This window comes from Hemitrygon akajei, chromosome 1, assembly GCF_048418815.1.
Source record: "Hemitrygon akajei chromosome 1, sHemAka1.3, whole genome shotgun sequence".
NCBI lineage: Eukaryota > Metazoa > Chordata > Chondrichthyes > Myliobatiformes > Dasyatidae > Hemitrygon > Hemitrygon akajei.
Window position 1 is genome coordinate 219587181 of NC_133124.1, and position 20428 is coordinate 219607608.

At 41.8% G+C, this 20428-nt stretch overlaps 1 protein-coding gene across 1 annotated transcript in view; it reads right to left on the bottom strand.

The window, feature by feature from the left end:
* Positions 1-20428, bottom strand: part of piwil2 (piwi-like RNA-mediated gene silencing 2) — a 142310-nt gene that overhangs the window by 82131 nt on the left and 39751 nt on the right. Inside the window, exons 9-10 of the mRNA XM_073061751.1 lie at positions 14105-14185; positions 1655-1768 (exon numbers count right to left, since the gene is read on the bottom strand). Of these exons, the coding sequence (XP_072917852.1) occupies positions 1655-1768; positions 14105-14185 (195 nt within the window). The remainder of the gene's footprint in view (positions 1-1654; positions 1769-14104; positions 14186-20428) is intronic.

The window sequence follows — 20428 nt, forward strand, 5'->3', positions numbered from 1 at the left end:
AATGTAAAGCTTGGCAAAGCTGGAGGACTGGCATTTCAGGAGGAAACAAGATACAGCATGATAGAGTAACAGTTTGGGCAGGGATTCCCAGACTGGGTCTGCGGACCCCTCGGTTAATGGTAGGGGTCCAAGACAAAAAAAAGGATGGGAACCCTTGTAAGGGTAATGCTATTACAGCAGCAGCGACCCAGGTTCAACTTCTGCTGTTGTCTGCGAGGAGTTTGTACGCTTTCCGAGACCACGTGGGTTTCTTCCCAGATTATAAATGTGAGGGTTAGTAGGTTTATTGGTTATTGGTCACATGGGTATCATTGTGAGTGGCAGGGTAGAGATGCATCTCTAACAAAGGTTTTAGGCTAGCCTGCAGGTCACCTTTGGGCAAGATGCAACACCTGCATAGCCCCCCACCCTCCACCATCGGATCAGGGTCTGGGAGCAACTGGTACATATCACAAGTTCTGGTTATGTGACCACTGATGCTAGGCAGACTATCTCTAGAGTACTGATAATGACTGGGGTCACCTGTCTTGTAAAGACACTGCCCAGGTGGTGGCAATGACAAACCATTTTTGTAGAAAAATGTGCTCAGAACAGAGTGACCATAACTGCTGACTGCCCACGTCATACAACACGGCACATAACAAACAAACAAACGAGTTTAGAAGAACGGTGGTGGTTGGAGGGTGAGGGAAATCTTATTGAAACCTACTGAATATTGATAGGTCTGAAGACTATTAGTAATGACTGCTGTCACCCTTCTTGCAAAAGCAGTGCCCAGACGATTACGGCAAAACACTTCTGTGGAAAAATTTGCCAAGAACAATCATGGTCATGGAAAGACCACGATCACCTCGTCATACAACATGGCATGTAATTAATAAATGGGTGTATTTGGGCATAGCAGGCTCATCCATCAACCATCAGGCTCTTGCACAAGAGAAGTTAACTATACTCATCTATTGAGATGGTCTCACTTGTTACTTCATGCTCTCATTATTTATTGCTATTTATTTACATTTGCAGTTTGGAGTCTTCTATGCTCTTGCTCTTCCATTGATTCTGTTTACAGCTACTGTTCTATAGACTTGTTGTGTATGCCCGCAGGAAAAAGAAAAGGGTAGTATGTGGTGACATGTGTGTGCTCTGTTAATACATTTTACTTTGACGTTAGGCCAGAAGGGCTGTTACCGTGCTGTATCTCCAAATAAAGAAGGAACTCAACAGGCCAGACCGCAAATACGGAAAAGTGTACAGTTGATGCTTTGGGCCGAAACCCTTCATCAGGACTGGAGGGAAAAAAAAGATTGAATTTCTTCAGACCTGATGAGGAGTCTCGGCCTGAAACATCGACTGTACTCTTTTCCATAGATGCTGCCTGGCCAAATAAATAGGTATAACATTTTCATTAACAGCTGGAGTTCATGGTTATTAGAAATGCACCAGGGGATCAGCTAAAGCATCTCCTGCTTTGAAATGGGCACTGTGCTACTTACATCATTACAATGGAAAATCATGAAGGAATAAATTTCACAAGATATGCCAGTGATAATAAACCCGATTCTGAACTCAAAACTAGCATTTATCGTCAGGACAGAAGGCCAACCACTTCCCCAACAATCTTCAGTACCTACTTGTCTTCATGCCACATACTCACAGAACATCAATAACAGAGTCATTCCGGATTACTTTATGGGTCAGATCGATCAGTAACATCAATCCTGCATCGGTCTTACGAATGCTGGCTGCATATCCCGGCCAGATCTGTAGTCTGGAAAAGAAAAATGGCATTAGGGAGAAGGAAAAACTGAATTATCCTTGATCAAGATGGTTGCAACCACCTCATGATTGGCAGGTTTCAGACAGACACACGACTCAGAACCACTCAGCCTCTCTGCCTGCCCCACAACTTTCACCTCGTTTTATCAATAATCAATCCACCCATCTTAAAAACATTCAGACTGTTTCCTCAGCCCTCCAAAGACACTTCCAACTACTATTCCTTTCAGAGAACACTGCAACATCTTTTAAATGACAACAGCTTACTTTTTAAAACAATGATCCTGGTATTTGATTCTCCCACAAGAAGAAACAAGTGGGAGCCTCAGGGCTCACTCAGAAACTCTCATTTCTAAACTCTTGTGGATAAATGCTTAGATGACTGTATGAGGGGTGATTGATAAGTTCGTGGCCTAAGGTAAAAGGAGTGAATTTTAGAAAACTTAGCACATTTAATTTTCAACACAGTCCCCTCCTACTGGACTGTGGACACAAACTTATCACTCACTCCTCGTATATGCCTAGGATTTACTATAAGAGACATAAACAGAGTAGACAGCTAATGGTTTTTTTTACAGGGAAACAATAGCTAATACGAGAGGGCATAATTTATGAGATAATTAGGAAAGGAAATTATGGGGGGGAATGGATGTCAGAGGTAGATTTTATTTAGTTTTTTTAAAAAAAAAACACACTGAACATTTATGATAGGAACATATGTGATAGAAAAACGGAGTGTTATGTGGTAGGGACTAGATTAATCTTGATGTAGGTTAAAGATGGTACGGTAGCTTAGCAGGTACAAAGTACAAAGTAAATTCGAAAAACACAATAAGATGAAAACCGCACCCAACAGGCCAGACAAACCAATATGCAAAATCCAACAAACAGCAAACGTGAAAGACAATAAATAAATAAGCAAGCAATATCAAGAACATAAGATAAAGAACCCTTGAAAGTGAGTCCATAGGCTGTGGGAACTGCTCAATGATGGGGCGAGTAAAGTTATCTGGTTCAGGAGCCTGATGGTTGAGGGGTAATTACTGTTTCTGAACCTGGTGGTGAGAGACCTGAGGCTCCTGTACCTCCTTGCTGATGGCCCAGAGATGAGAAAGGAGCATGGTTGGGATTCCTGATGATGGATACTGCTTTCCTATGATAGTATTTCAATGAGATGTGCTCAATGGTGTGGAGGGCTTTACCAGTATCCACTACTTTTTCGAGGATGGTATAACACCACGGGTTGAAGGGTCTGTACTGTGCTACACTGATCACAGTGAGTTGGAGCCACGGGGTCTCATCATGGGCTACTCCAGGGGTTGGTGCTGAAATTCGAAGCCCGAAGGTCAATCGGAAATCCCGAAGTTGCAGCCTAGTGGCTTGAAGGTTCAGCCTGGAGACCTGAAGGCCTTTCTTGGAGTTGGAGGACTGTGAGTGTGGGGGTGCTGGTTTTATTGTTGTTTTCTGTTCTGGCAGCATGTTGGGTATGCTGTGTCGACACTAGAATGTGTGGCAACACTTGAGGGCTGCCCCAGCACATCATTAATTGTTGATTGCTAACACAAATGACACATTTCACTGTACATTTCGAAGTACGTGTGATAAATAAATGAATCTGAACTTGACGACCATACCTTTTGTGCCTGCATTCAAGTCATGTATCTATAATGTAAAACGTTAAAACCACAGTAACACTTGTTACCTAGTGTCAACTGGAAAAAGATCCATTTATGCCAACTCTCACTAACTAGATCCATTTATGCCAACTCTCTTCCTCATTAACCACATCCATTTATATCAACTCTCTTCCTCATTAACCACATCCATTTATATCAACTATCTTCCTCATTAACCACATCCATTTATATCAACTCTCTTCCTCATTAACCACATCCATTTATATCAACTCTCTTCCTCATTAACCACATCCATTTATATCAACTCTCTTCCTCATTAACCACATCCATTTCTATCAACTCTCTTCCTCATTAACCACATCCATTTCTATTAACTCTCTTCCTCATTAACCACATCCATTTATGCCTATTCTCTTCCTCATTAATGAGATCCGTTTATACCAACCCTCTTCCTCATTAACCAGGCTGTTTTCTAACTACACCAGCATTTTAGCTTCTACACCATGAACATTTTTTTCCTTCCTTGTACCCTGAATGACTCAGATGAATCTCACGACAGCCAGAACAATACTCCAAATTCAGCCAACTTGAAGAAATTCAGTTATTTCAGTTAGTATTTTCAACCTCAAATTATACAAATGAATTCTCATTTTTGAACAACTCTTTTTGCATCTACTTCTTTCCAAGCTTTTCACACATTGTTTAAAGGCCAAAACTAAAGGACAAAGCAATGTTTAAATTTTACTGTTCAATTCTCTCAAAAAAAATTCAACTACAAAGTAATTTACATCACTTGCTGCTCAACATTTGCCACATCCTTGCTCACTCCATCTAGCTATTTCCTAAAATTTATGGTACTATTTTTAGTTTGGAAATTGATGATTAGAATAGCTTGTAAATTGTAAAAGGGTGGCTTGCAAAGGCACAGAAGCTAACTATTGGAAAGGAAAATTTATTTGGTTAATGCTCTGATCTGCAGCAGAGTATATAGATAGCAGAATGGAGGAAGTTCTTGGCAACTGCTTCCCGTTATTTCAAAGGCTTATTTCTACTGATAAGCTGTGAGTGGCTTATTCTGCACTTGTTCAGCCAAATAAGCAAGCTCTCAAGTTTTACATTAATGAATACGTGACAATACTTCCATTTTCTCCTGAGATCCCTGGAAATTCTTGGATGCCCCTTTAGAACAGAGACAAGGAGGAATTTCTTTAGCCAGAGAGTGGTGAATCTGTGGAATTTGTTACCACAGACGGCTGTGAAGGACAAGTGATTGGGTATATTTAAAGCAGAGGTTGATAGGCTCTTGATTAATCAGGGTGTTAAAGGTTACAGGGAAAAGACAGGGAAATGGTGTTGAGGCGATAATAAATCAGACACGATGGAATGGTGGAGCAGACTCGATGGGCCAAATAGCCTAATCCTGCTTTTATACCTTCTAAAGAAATTAATGATGCTTTATTAATTAATCCTTTCTGCCTGCATATCCCTCCATTTTCTGTATGGTCACATGCCAATCTAAGAGCCACTTAAAAACCTCTAGTGTATCTGCCTCCATCACCTCCCCTGGCACACATCCCATGCACCAATCACTTAAACTTTTCCTGCAAATCTCGTTTGAACTTTCCCTCTCTCAGCTTAAATATATGCACTCTAGTATCAGTCATCAGAAATTGATAACTGAATGTCTAAATAATCTAATGCTTGGTGAATTTTGCTTCAGTTATAGGAAGAGACAACATCCAAGGATCAAAATGCAATGCTGCTATGAACACTTGGCTGCAACGAGCCAGTTACCCCAATTTTAAACCAAAAGTGGAAAACAAGAGTCTTGTCAAAAGCAGTTTGTGAAAATGTATTAAACAAGTGTAGGAGAGGCAGTGGTAGACACTTAAATATAAATTTTGTAATTCTCACTGAACATAATCTGCAGCAAACTAAAGAACTCTGATATTAAACTGGAAGTTTTACAGTTGCTAAGAACAATAATAAGCCTCATTCCTGGGAGAATGTTGCAAGTCACCAAAAGTCCATGTGAGATTTTAATCAGTGCACAAAACAAGTAGCAAAAGTCCCTGAGAAGCTGAGACACAGAAGTTGTGCCAACAAATAAAACAGCTGAAAGGCTACACATGTTAAAACTCTTCTGATAACAAGGCAGAAAAACTCAAAAATAGCAGATAACTGCGAGACAAAAGATAGTGGAGAAGTTTGAAACAATATCACTAGGGAAAAAAATACAAAGTACACTATTGGGGCCAAGAATTAATAGCTCCTGAGAGCTAACAGTCTTGTCACCAGGCGTTCTAAAGGAAAATATAGAGACAGTAGACACTCTAGTTGTCACCACAAAGATCCCTGAATTCTAGAAGGCATTCCAACGGATTGCAAGACTAAAAAAAAATACAGATGAGAAAAAATATTGAAATAATTAGATCAGAAAGAGACAGCAAGTAACTCCTGTCTAGTTCAGCTAACACTGCTGGACAACATTGGGGAAATATGCTTTGGGAGATAATTGGCAACTTCAAATTCCTGGCTGTTAATATATTGGATGACCTGTCCTGGGCCCAGCACGTCGATGCAATCACAAGGAAAGCACATGAGAGTCTTTACTTTCTAAGATTAGAGTGTTGAGGTGTTACTGAATGCACTGACAAGCTACTAATTAAAGTGTTCTGGCTTGCAATACTGATCAAAGATTCCCACTATCCATCCAGGTCATGCCACCTTCCCACTCCTATTATCAGGCAGAGGTAGAAACCTGAAGTCCCACACCACCATGTTCAAGAACAGCTCCATATCTTCAATTGTTTGGTCACTGAACCAAATGGCGTGATGGCCCAAATCACTGCAGTTTAGCAAGACAATGAACACACAAACTTTGTTATAATTGTGCTCTTCATTGTGAAAATTGACTACAAATTATGTCGATATTTTGCTTTCTTATGAATGCTGCTTGTCTAATGCTCTGTTCCTGTGACGCCGCTGCAAGTAAGATTTTCACTGCACCTGTGCATACATGGATGTGTAAACTTGGCTTTGACTTTACATTCCTCATTGGGAAATGCTTCAAACCATGATAAAATGAACGACAACATGAGTAGCTAAACGCGAGGGTGGTGGGTGCTAGATACAAAACAGAAACTGTTCAAATACATTACGAGTTCTCAGAGGGTGTAACGTAGAGGGTTATAATTCTTCTCAGGTGATACCTTGTGGTGAAACTATCTTTCTTTCACTACAGTTTTTTTGTGTTCTGAGGAGGTTGATGAGGCCATTGTGGGAACAGAGTTGTGGCAAGTGTTAGATAAGGGGTAAGCAGTGGTCACACCTGCTTTTGCTAGGTCTCCACATAGCCCTCCCAAACACATCAACTCATCCTTATTAGGGTTATATTCCATTTAAACATGAGGAAATACTGAGCAAAATAGGCCTAAACAAAATAAAATTCAGAATGAATAGTGATATAATTGAAAAGCAGAAGACTTGACAGATAACTCTGCCAGTGAAGGACAGAGACATCACTGGATAAACGGTCAGCCATTTCAAGAGAGATGAGGAGAAAGCTCTTTATTCAGAACGGTGTGAATCTTTGATCTTCTCTAGAGTGGTGAGATCCCCAGTTTGCTGGCTGAGACACATTTGTCTAAATTGGGATCAATGATTTTATTGAGTGGAATAGGAAGCCTTCAGTACATAGAGCGTTACAACAGAGTACATGTGCTTCAGCACGTCATGTGAATATGCATTAAGTGGAGAGGAAAAAAAGTTGTTTCAAGTGATTTAGAGATCTTAGAAAGTGAGATTCTGCTTCAGCTGAAAAGTTGAAAGGTAATAAATCTCCAGGGCCAGACAATATATATCCAAGGGTACAAAGAGGTCTGTGATTATATTTACAAACCCCTAACATGTATTTTTCAAAAGTCATTGAAGACAGGTGAAATTCCCAAGGACTGGAAATGGGCTAACATTGTCCAGTATACAAGGGTAACCACACTGAGCCTGGTAACAACAGACCAGTAAGCTAATGTGTATCGCAGGCACGATAATGGGAACAGTAATAAAGAATGAGTTGGAAAAGCAGTTGATAAGAACAGGCATGTTAGCAGAAAGTCAGCATGGGGTTAGAAAGGGGAAATCATGTTTACTAATATGCTGGAATTCTATGAAGAGAATGAGTTGGAAAAGCAGTTGATAAGAACAGGCATGTTAGCAGAAAGCCAGCATGGGGTTAGAAAGGGGAAATCATGTTTACTAATATGCTGGAATTCTATGAAGAGAATGAGTTGGAAAAGCAGTTGATAAAAACAGGCATGTTAGCAGAAAGCCAGCATGGGGTTAGAAAGGGGAAATCATGTTTACTAATATGCTGGAATTCTATGAAGAGACAACTAAAATTTATGATAACAAGAGCAGTTGATAGGACTTTCAGAAGGCTTTTGATGAAGTAACCCACAGAGGTTCATAATCAAGTTACAGGAGGGAGGGATTTAGGGTGAGATGTGTGAATGGGTGCAGATTTGGCTCAGAAACAGAAAACGAGTTCTGGTGAGAGGATCATTTTCACACCTAGATGTTAAAAGTGGGCTCCGCAAGATCAGTTTTGGCTTTGCTGCTGTTTTAGTTTACATTAATGATTTGGATAAGCACATAACGAATAAGCTAGTAAAATTTGCTGATGACACAAAATTAGAGGGACGGGCTGATAATATTCAGTCAGCAGAGTCAAAGTGGTTAAATCTAAACAAAATCCAGATATTCAGAGATAATGGCGGATGAAATCTAATACAAGTAAATCTAAAGTATTACATATAGGAAGTAGAAACATTAGATATAATGGGGGTTCTTGAGATGGTGTACAGTAAAAGGATTTACCGTAGGCATCCTGGTAGACTCATTACTATCAATATCTAGCGAATACACAGAAGTGACTAGGAAGGCTATATAATGTGCTTAGTGGAGTCCAAGTCTAGAGATGTTCTCCTTAAACTGTAGAATGTGTTTGTGAAGCTACACCTTGAGTACTGTGCACAGTTTTGGTTTCCATGTTGTGTGAAGGATGTGAAAGCACTGGACAGAGTTCAAAAGGAGACTAGACTCATACCAGGTTTGCAGGGTATGAGCTATGAAGAAAGGACTGAATGTTTTTAGTTTAAGTAGACATAGAATGAAAGGAGACATGATGGAAGTGTTCAGAATCATTAAGGGTATAAGTAAGGTGGATGCCAGCTGCTGCTTCAAAATTAATCCTTCACTATGGACAATGGGCCAGAGGTGGAGTTTGATTAAGGGGAAATTTCAGACAAACACCAGGAATCATTTCCAAGTTGCGGACACATGGAACAAACTACCTAGTTGTGTAGTTGAGAGTAATGCCTTAGAGACTTAAATCTAAACTTGATAGTTATTTCAACACACTATGTGAATAAGAATTGGCAAGCTTTGCTGGACTGAATGGCCTGTTCTTGTTAAAAAAAAACTTTCTAATGTTCTACTGTTCCACTGTTTTGCATACTTTGAGCCCACTCCAACATCAATCTAACCGTTTCCTCCTATGTTGCCTTCCGTTTTCTGTTATCCATGTGCCTATTAAAGAGTCTCTGCTCTGGGAGGGTTTAAACTAGATTTGCAGGGGGAGGAGAACCAGAATGTTAGAGCAGATAGTGAGGTGGAGGAGGATAAAGGTCATGCGAGAACTGCAAGTATAGTGCATGGAGTAAAGCCAGATCTAACATATAAAGAGGCTTTGAGGAAAGAGAAACAGAATAAAGGGTGTAAAGGTAGTAAGGTAGAAGGGCTAAAGTGTGTGTACTTCAATGCAAGAAGCATCAGGAACAAAGGTGATGAACTGAGAGCTTGGATTCATACATGGAATTATGATGTAGTGGCCATTACAAAGACTTGGCTGGCACCAGGGCAGGAATGGATTCTCAATATTCCTGAATTTCAGTGTTTTAAAAGGGATGGGGGGAGGGGAGGCATTACTAGTCAGGAATACTATTACAGCTACAAAAAAGGGTGGGTAATGTAGTCGGATCCTCTTTTGAGTCAGTATGGGTAAAAGTCAGGAACAGGAAGGAAGCAGTTACTCCATTGGGAGTATTCTATAGGCCCCATGGTAGCAGCAGAGATACCGAGGAGCAGATTGGGAGGCAGATTTTGGAAAGGTGCAAAAATAACAGGGTTGTTATCATGGGTGACTTTAACTTCCCTAATATTGATTGGCACCTGATTAGTTCCAATGGTTTAGACGGGGCAGAGTTTGTCCAGGATGGGTTCCTGTCACAGTATGTTGACAGACCGACTAGGGTGAATGCCATACTAGATCTAGTATTAGGTAACGAACCGGGTCAGGTCACAGATCTGTCAGTGGGTGAGCATCTGGGGGACAGTGACCACCACTCCCTGGCCTTTAGCATTATCATGGAAAAGGATAGAATCAGAGAGGACAGGAAAATTTTTGATTGGGGAAGGGCAAATTATGAGGCTATAAGGCTAGAACTTGTGGATGTGAATTGGGATGATGTTTTTGCAGGGAAATGTACTATGGACATGTGGTTGATGTTTAGGGATCTCTTGCAGGATGTTAGGGATAATTTTGTCCTGGTGAGGAAGATAAAGAATGGTAAGGGGAAGGAACCATGGGTGACAAGTGAGGTGGAGAATCTAGTCAGAAGGAAGAAGGCAGCATACGTGAGGTTGAGGAAGCAAGGATCAGATGGGTCTATTGAAGAATATAGGGTAGCAAGAAAGGAGCTTAAGAAGGGGCTGAGGAGAGCAAGAAGGGGGCATGAGAAGGCCTTGACGAGTAGGGTAAAGGAAAACCCCAAGGCGTTCTTCAATTATGTGAAGAACACAAGGATGACAGGAGTGAAGGTAGGACTGATTAGAGATAAAGGTGGGAGGATGTGCCTGAAGGCTGTGGAAGTGAGCGCGGTCCTCAATGAATACTTCTCTTCGGTATTCACCACTGAGAGGGAACTTGATGACGGTGAGGACAATATGAGTGAAGTTGAAGCTCTGGAGTGTGTTGATATTAAGGGAAAGGAGGTGTTGGAGTTGTTAAAATACATTACGACATATAAGTCCCGGGGCCTGACGGAATATTCCTCAGGCTGCTCCATGAGGCGAGGGAAGAAATTGCTGAGCCTCTGGCTAGGATCTTTATGTCCTTGTTGCCCACAGGAATGGTACTGGAGGATTGGAGGGAGGCAAATGTTGTCTCCTTGTTCAAAAAAGGTAGTAGGGATAGTCCGGGTAACTATAGACCAGTGAGCCTTACATCTGTGGTGGGAAAGCCGCTGGAAAAGATTCTTAGAGATAGGATCTATGGGCATTTAGAGAATCATGGCCTGATCAGGGACAGTCAGCATGGCTTTGTGAAGGTCAGATCCTGTCTAACAAGCCTGTTAGAGTTCTTTGAGGAGGTGGCCAGGCGTATAGATGAGGGTAGTGCAGTGGATGTGATCTACTCAGATTTTAGTAAGGCATTTAATAAGGTTCCACACAGTAGGCTTATTCAGAAAGTCAGAAGGCATGGGATCCAGGGAAGTTTGGCCAAGTGGATTCAGAATTGGCTTGCCTGCAGAAGGCAGAGGGTTGTGGTGGAGGGTGTACATTCAGATTGGAGGGTTGTGACTAGTGGTGTCCCACACGGATCTGTTCTGGGACCTATACTTTTCGTGATTTTTATTAATGACCTGGATGTGGGGGCAGAAGGGTGGGCTGACAAGTTTGCAGACGACACAAAGGTTGGTGGTGGTATGGATAGCGTTGAGGATTGTCGAAGGTTGCAGAGAGGCATTGATAGGATGCAGAAGTGGGCTGAGAAGTGGCAATGGAGTTCAACCCGGAGAAGTGTGAGGTGGTACATGTTGGAAGGTCCAACTCCAAGGCAGAGTACAAAGTAAATGGGAGGATACTTGGTAGTGTGGAGGAGCAGAGGGATCTGGGGGTATATCTGGGAGTGTTAGCTTTAATAAGTCGAGGGACAGAGTTTAAGAGTCGCGAGGTAATGATGCAGCTCTATAAAACTCTGGTGAGGCCACACTTGGGAGTACTGTGTCCAGTTCTGGTCGCCTCACTATAGGAAGGATGTGGAAGCATTGGAAAGGGTATAGAGGATATTTACCAGGATGCTGTCTGGTTTAGAGAGTATGCATTATGATCAGAGATTATAGGGCTTTACTGTTTGGAGAGAAGGAGGATGAGAGGAGACAATGATAGAGGTGTACAAGATATTAAGAGGAATAGATAGAGTGGACAGCCAGTGCCTCTTCCCCAGGGCACCACTGCTCAATACAAGAGGACATGGCTTTAAGGTAAGGGGTGGGAAGTTCAAGGAGGATATTAGAGGAAGGTTTTTTACTCAGAGAGTGGTTGGTGCGTGGAATGCACTGCCTGAGTCAGTGGCGGAGGCAGATACACTAATGAAATTTAAGAGACTACTAGATAGGTATATGGAGGAATTTTAGGTGGGGGGTTAAATGGGAGGCAGGATTTAAGGGTCGGCACAATATTGTGGGCCGAAGGGCCCGTACTGTACTATTCTATGTTCTATGAATGCCTCTCATGTATCTGAACCCCTGACCTGCTTGCAATAGTGACATCCTCACAAAGGTGGATATTACAGCATAACTATAGTTTGGAAAGAACCTGCCCAAACCTCAGTAATAGAATTTCATGCACATAAGACCACAAGACCATAAGAAAAAGGAGAAGTAGGCCATTCAGCCCATTGAGTTTACTCCGCCATTCAATCATGGGCTGATCCAACTCTTCCAGTCACCCTCACTCCCCTGCTTTCACCCCATACTCTTTGATGCCCTGGCTAATCAAGATCCTATCTATCTCTGCCTTAAATGCACCCAATGACTTGGCCTCCACAACCACTCATGGCAACAAATTTCACAGATTTACCACTCCTGACTAAAGTAATTTCAACGCATCTCTGTTCTAAATGGATGTCCTTCAATCCTGAAGTTGTGCTTCCCTACCATGGGAAATAACTTTACCATAATTAATCTGTTCAGGCCTTTTAACATTTGGAATGTTTCTATGCGATCCCCCCCTCATTCTCCTGAACTCCAGGGAATACAGCCCAAGAGCTGCCAGACATTCCCCATACAGTAATCGTTTCATTCCTGGAATCATTCTTGTGAATCTTCTCTGAACCCTCTCCAATGTCAGTATATCCTTTCTGAAATAAAACTTTCAAAACTGCACACGATACTCCAAGTGTGGTCTCACGAGTGCTTTATAGAGCCTCAACATCACATCCCTGCTCTTATATTCTACATCTCTGAAAATGAATGCCAACATTGCATTTGCCTCCTTCACCACTGACTCAAACCTGGAGGTTAACTTTTAGAGTATTCTGCACAAGGACTCCCAAGTCCCTTTGCATCTCTGCATTTTGAATTCTCTCCCCATCTAAATAATATTTTATTTCTTTTACCAAAGTGCATGACCATACACTTTCCAACATTGTATTTCATTTGCCACTTCTTTACCCATTCCCTTAAACTTTCTAAGTCTTTCTGCAGGCTCTGTTTCCTCAACACTACCCACTCCTCCAACTATCTTTGTATCATTGGCAAATTTAGCCACAAATCCATTAATCCCAAGGGAGTTTGGGACATTGAAGCGAATATGGAAGGTGAGCAAGAGCTTGGCACTGACTGCCTGCCTCTGTGCGTGGCCTATTGCTGTGCGGTTTGCTGTGGCAGGCAGGTAGGCCTCTGTCTTGTGTGGTGTTCAGTGAATGTCGGTGATGTTGGAGGATGGTATCATGGTTCTGTGTTTATGTTGTGTTTCAACATTGTTGAAATAACTTTACCATAATTAATCTGTTCAGGCCTTTAAACATTCCAAATGTTGTGTTTCCAGACTGTAGACCTTTTCAGACTTAATGGTTTTTATATTTCATATTTTTCCCCTACTGGTTCCTTTCTCATTTTGTTGTGCGAGGGGAGGGGATTTAGGGGTTGACATTCTTGTTGTGCTCTGTTAGTTATTTTGTGCGGGGTGGGGGGGGGGTTTGGAGGTCGGCTTTCTGGGTCCATTTTGTGCAGGGAAGGGGGGTTTGGGGAGGTTGATGAACAGGATGCCATTCATTTTTTTTGGGGGGGGGGTGACATTTCTCCCTGAATAACTTTCATGCTCTTTCTTTGTTTTGTGTCCATCTGGAGAAGATCCTCAGAGTTGTATACTTTGATAATAAATCAACCTTTGAACTTCTGCATCCAAGGACAAGGTATTCACCAAATCTGCCTCGACAGTACAGTTCTGCCTGTCAAAAATATACAGGCCCACTGAGATCCAGCATAAAATGGGCAGCATCGCAATGTTCAACTCTGCTGCTGTCTCTATGTTCTCCCTATGACCATGTGCTTTTCCTCCCACAGTCCAAAGATGTATTGGTTAGGGTTAGTAACTTGTGGGTATGCTCTATTGGCACTGGAAGCATGATGACACTTGGGGACCTCCCCACAGAACATCCTTGGGCTGTGTTGGTTATTGATGCAACGGCACATTTCACTATATGCTCAATGCACGTGAGAAATAAAGCTAGTCTTTCAAAAGATCTTGATCTTTTCCCAGACTTCTGGAGTCACTCCTCAGGCATCAATTGAAACAGAATCAGTCACCCTCCCTGTGAGAGTGTCCCCAGGCACGAAAACTGCACTCACCTGTACTGAGGAAGAAAGCTTGCATTGGTTGGGTCGAAGAAATTTCTTCCTATTAACTTTAATTCAAGAATTCTCAGTGCTCTGTGAACAAAGAGTAAAACAATGCACATGATACAATCCACTGCATATACAGTGGGGGATAAAAATCAGTTTCATCACTCACCAGGCATTACCAAAACACAGACTGTCCCCCATGTGGATGAAATTGCCCTGAACCCAACATGCCATTAACCAGCCTATAGAATCAGAATCAGGTTTATTATCACTGACATGTGATGTGAAGTTTGTTAACTTAGCAGCAGCAGTTCAATGCAATACATAATCTCGCAGAGAAAAAAATAACATTAAAATAATTAATAATAATAAATCAACAAGCAAATCAATTACAAATATTGAATAGATTAAGAACGTGCAAAAACAGAAATACTGTATATTTTAAAAAGTGAGATAGTTTCCAAAGATTCAATGTCCATTTAGGAATTGGATGGCAGAGGGGAAGAAGCTGTTCCTGAATCGCTGAGTGTGTGCCTTCAGGCTTCTATATCTCCTACCTGATGGTAACTGTGAGAAAAGGGCATACCCTGGGTGCTGGAGATCCTTAATAATGGACGCTGCCTTTCTGAGACACTGCTCCCTTTAGATGTCCTGAGTACTTTGTAGGCTATTGCCCAAGATGGAACCAACCAAATTTAAAACCTTTTGCAGCTATTCTTTCAGTCCTGTGCAGTAGCCTCTCCATACCAGACAGTAATGCTCTCCACGGTACAACTATATAAGTTTTTGAGTGCATTTGTTGACGTGCCGAATCTCTTCAAACTCCTAATAAAGTATAGCCGCTGTCTTGCCTTCTTTATGACTACACTGATGTGCTGGGACCAGGTTATATCCTCAGAGATCTTGACACCAAGGAACTTGAAGCTGCTCACTCTCTCCACTTCTGATCCCTCTGAGGGTTGGTATGTGTTCCTTTGTCTTACCCTTCCTGAAAGTCCACAATCAGCTCTTTCGTCCTACTGACATTGAGTTGGCATCTCTCACTCCTGTATGCCCTCTCATCACCACCTGGGGTTCTACCAACAGCAAATTTATAGATGGTATTTGAGCTATGCCTAGCCACACAGTCATGGGTATAGAGAGAGTAGAGCAGTGGGCTAAGCACACACCCCTGAGGCGCGCTAGTTTCGATCATCACAAGGAGGATGTGTTATCACCAATCCACAGTTTGTGGTCTTCTGGTTAGGAAGTTGAGGATCCAATTGCAGAGGGAGGTACAGAGGCCCAGGTTCTGCAACTTCTCAGTCAGGATTGTGGGAATGATGGTATTAAATGCTGAGCTATAGTCAATAAACAGCATCCTGACGTAGGTGCTTGTGTTGTCCAGGCAGTTTAAAGCCGTGTGAAGAGCCATTGAGATTGTGTCTGCTGTTAACCTATCGTGGCGATAGGCAAATTGCAATGGGTCCAGGTCCTTGCTGAGTACAGTTTAGTCATGACTAACCTCTCAAAGCATTTCATCACTATCGATGTGAGTGCAACGCTTGGCTCCATTACTGTAGAGTTTCTGCTGCTGTATAACCACTTCAAAGCTTCAAAAACTTCCAAAGTACTGTTATCAAAGTGTGTATAAAGTATACAACTTTGAGATTTGTCTGCTTACAGGCACGAAACCCAAAACAAGCCAATTTAAAAAAAGATCAACATCCAATGCAGAGAGAGAAAAAAAAACACACAAAAATCACGCAAGCAATAACAGTAATCAACAGCATTCAGAACTGAATTGAGTCCATCGACCCAGAGCCAGGAGTAACTGGAGGAGGCCCATAACCCCAGTCTCAGTTCGTCACACAGCAGGGCAAATCACCCTGAAGTGATAAACAGCTGGTGTAGTCGCACAGCCTCAGCACCGCGGAAAGAGAAAGAAAATCTTGTAAATAGTAGAAGCAAGCAACAACATTTAGAACTGGATTGAGTCCGTAAACCCAAAGCCCGAAGCAATCCGGAGTAGGCTATAGAGAGTCAGTTCATCACTGCTTGAATGCAGGTGAGGAATACAAGCCAGTATTTGGGGCTGGGAGGAGAGTGTGTTGAAGGGCAGGAGCCCAGAGTGACATTTAGATGTCAGGAAATGGGCAAGGAGGTTTGTCTGTCATTCAGATATTTGAAATCACCATTTATGATCTGCCCGGCTCCTAGCTCCTCCAGAAAAACACATATTAAGCCCTGTTATCCCATCAAATACAATATTTTTCGAAAAATATTTGAACTGAAAAGAGGGGCAAGAATGGGGAAAAGGAATGGAAATAAAAAAAGGGACACTGCGGAGCCTGCGTCCGAGAGGAGTGCAGCGAGCGGCTCTCCTACCCGACCGCGTGTTAGCGAGGCGGACGCCAGGCCTCGCTCAGGCAAAGCGGCGAATATCTTCGAAATCCTGACAGAAATAATGGAGGTCCAGAAAGAAATAAAGCAGCAGCTCCGTGATTTTAAGTCAGAGCTCGCCAGCGTCAATCAAAAAATAGCGGTGGCAGAGACTCAAATTGAGAAGGTGGAAGATCGCATTCAAAACGTGGAACGGATACTGAGTAAGACAATAAAAATATTAAATCACCAAGGTGGTAAACTGCTTGACCTGGAGGGAAGATCATGGCGGAAAAACATCAGAAACTACAACGTTCCCGAAGGAGCGGAGGGCTCGTCTATGATGGAGTTTGTCGGAAAGTTACTGCGGGACGCGCTGGATCTACCCCCGGCTATGAAGCTGGAAGTCGAAAGAGCCCACCACGCGTTAGCCCCAAAACCTACCCAGGATAGAAAGCCATGCTCAATAATAATTAAATTCCTTTGGTACAGCACCAAGGCGGAGATTCTACGAAGGGCCTGGGGTAAGGAGTGTTTTTTGACGATAAATTAATATATTTCAACCAAGATTACCCCCCCGTGGTCCTGCAGAAACGCAAAGAATACTCTGAAGTAAAGCAAGTACTAGAGCAAAAAAAGATTAAATTTCAGACTCTGTACCCTGCTAAACTTCGAGTGTTTTATGACAACGGGACGCGGTTGTACCAGACAATGGAAGAGGCAACTACAGACATGAAGGCCAGAGGGTTGCCCATCAGCGTGACTAAAATGAAGGAAAGCCTGACTGAAGAACTGTCCCGCTCCGCTTGGGAAATAGTGCGAGAATCGAGAAGGCAGGAGATGGGAGGAGGCCAAGAGAAATATATCAGGAAGAGACCGGGAGTTTCCCAAAGACGGTCTTAACCCCCTTCAGAAGAGCCATAAGGTTTGGCTATTTTTAAAAATGTTGAGAAGCTAAACGGAAGCAAAAGTACACGGTGATATACCTATCTCGAGAAATACTTATTATAATGTGGATTTTATATTACTTAGTTGTTATTCTTTATTCGCTCACTTACTCCTTTTTCCCCGCCAAAATGAAAAAATATATATGTATATATATATGTGTGCATCTATGTGTGTGTGTGTGTGTATATGTACGTGTATATATATTTGTGTGTGTGCACATATATATGTATATATAGGAGTACACAGAAATCTTTTCTGTGTAATGGATTTGTTCACTGACTTTTATGAATACTTCAATGGGGGCCCTCAACTCACAAGTAGGAGGGGTTATCCCCCACAGCTGGACATTTCCTCTAGCTCAATGCAGGGTCATCTACTAGAGACCTCAGCCTTGGAATCACACGTTCGTTGCCATTTTTGTAATTATTTGTGTTTCTTGGTTCTTATTTGTTCAGGGAGTAGATCGATTAAGTTTTATTCTAACTTCAATGATACATTGACAGATAAATACAGATGGCTAAGGACAAGGTAAAATTCATTTCTTTTAATGTTAATGGCCTATTAAATCCAATCAAACGTAAGAGAATTTTATCCAATTTGGAACAATTTGATTCATACTGGGAAAAATGCTTTAACTACATAATGCCTCATAGGCCTGATTTTATTCTCACAAATCAATGAATCTGTTGTAAAAAAAAAGAGATCACTCCCTACTTGTACATAGTTCTTTCCTTTTGCTTGTTTTTGTTTTCTTTCCACTCTTTTCTATAAGTGTGTACCTCAGATAAATACTTTGTGGAGATTTGTGATATATATGATTATATGATATATTGGTACAATGTCTGAAATACACCTTATGGAAATGTTTGCTTGATGATGAGCTTCAATAAAAAATAAATTATAAATAAAGAAATCACCCTTTATGTACATGTGATAAATAAATAAATGGGGGTGCATCTGAGCTCTTCCAGCACTTTTTGTGAACTCTGGCAAGACCCTGACCTCATGAGTGCTGAAGGAATCACAGGTAGGGGAAGGTCAGGAATGATTAGAAAAGGATAAGAATCACCAGGGAAATCTGACCAATGCACCACAGCAAATTATTGATACATACAAATGTTTATTGCAAATAATGTTGATCCCCTAATTTGGGAATGTTAGTATTAAAGGCCTAGGTCAGCATGGTCAGAAATGATGGACCATTCTCTATGCTGCACTGGGGGTATCCTTCATAAGTGCCCAATCAGTTGTAAAATTGGACTTGTTGACACAACAAATGGGGGCTACACTTTAATTACCAAAATAGTTAGCTCTGGTAACTAAAGAGCCTCACAGCACAGCAATTAGAACTCCAATCACATTTCCTTAAGACCATAAGAATTGAGCAGAATCAGGCCATTTGGCCTATCAAGTCTGCTCTGCCATTTCATTATGGCTGATCCATTTTTTCTTTTCAGCCCCAATCTCCTGTCTTCTCCCCGTATCCCTTCATGCCCTGACTAATCAAGAATCTATCAACCTCTGCCTTAAATAATTCATAAAGACTGGGCCTCCACAGTTGTTTGAGTCAATGAATTCCACAGATTCACCACTCTATGGCTAAGGAAATTCCTCCTCAGCTCCACTCTGAATGGGCGTCCCTCTATTCTGAGCCTGTGTCCTCTGGTCTTAGACTCTGCCAGAATAGGAAACATCTGCTCCACATCCACCCAATCAAGGTCTTTCAACATTCTTATAGATTTCAATGAGATTTCCCCCCATTCTTCTGAATTTGTGAATACAAGCCATGATCATCATATGACAAGCCTTTCAATCCCAGAATCATTTCCGTGAACCTTCCTTAAAACCGCTCCCATGTCAACACATCCTTTCTGAAGGGCCTAAAACTGCTCACAATACTCAAACTGAGGCTTCACAAGGTCTCAACATTACATCCTTTTTATATTATATTCCTCTTGAAATGAATTCTAACATTGCATTTGCCTTCCTCACCACAGACTTAACCTGCAAACGAGGACTCCCAAATCTCTTTGCACTTCAGATTTTTGAATTTTCTCTCCATTTAGAAGACAGCCCACAATTCTTCTCTCCCTTCTGGAAGAGTGGAGTAACATTTGCAATTTTCCAGTCTTCTGGAACCATACCAGAATCTAGTGATTCTTGACAGTCATCGCTAATGCCTCCAAAATCTCTTCAGCCACCTCTTTCAGAACTCTGGAGTGTACTCCATCTGGTCCAGGTAACCTATCTAACTTCACCACCTCTCAGTTTCCCAAGCTCCTTCTCCCTAGTAATGGCAACTTCACCCATTTCTGCTACCTGACACCCTCAAACTTCTGGCATGCTGCTAGTGTCTTCCATAGTGATGACTTATGCAAAATACTTATTCAGTTCATTCCCCATTTCGTTGTTCCCCATTACTACCTCTCCAGCATCTTCCAGTGGTCCGGCATCTATTCTTGCCTCTTTTACACTTTACATATCTGAAGAAACCTTTTGTATCCTTTGTAATATTTTTGGCTAGCTTACCTTCAGATTCCATCTTTTCCTTCTTTATGAGTTTTCTAGTTGCTTTCTGTTGATTTTTAAGTTTCCAAATCCTCTAACTAACCACTAATTTCTTATCCAAACTGCTTTAAAAAATTTGCTACACACCTTATTTTAAAGACAGCGAAATTCATGTCCAATTTTGTTTAAAATGTGAAAGACTGATTCACTGATTAAGCAACGAGACATAAATCAGAAAGATTACAAATGCTGGAAATTTGTAATGAACCAGAAATCGCTGAAAACACTCAGTCAACTTAGCTGAAGACTCTGCACCAGTTAGTTCTGCAAGAAGCTGCGGAAAGTTGTAAATCTAGTCAGCTCCATCTTGGGTACTAGCCTACAAAGTACTCGGGACATCTTTAGGGAGCGGTGTCTCAGAAAGGCAGTGTCCATTATTAAGGACCTCCAGCACCCAGGACATGCCCTTTTCTCACTGTTACCATTGGGTAGGAGATACAGAAGCCTGAGGGC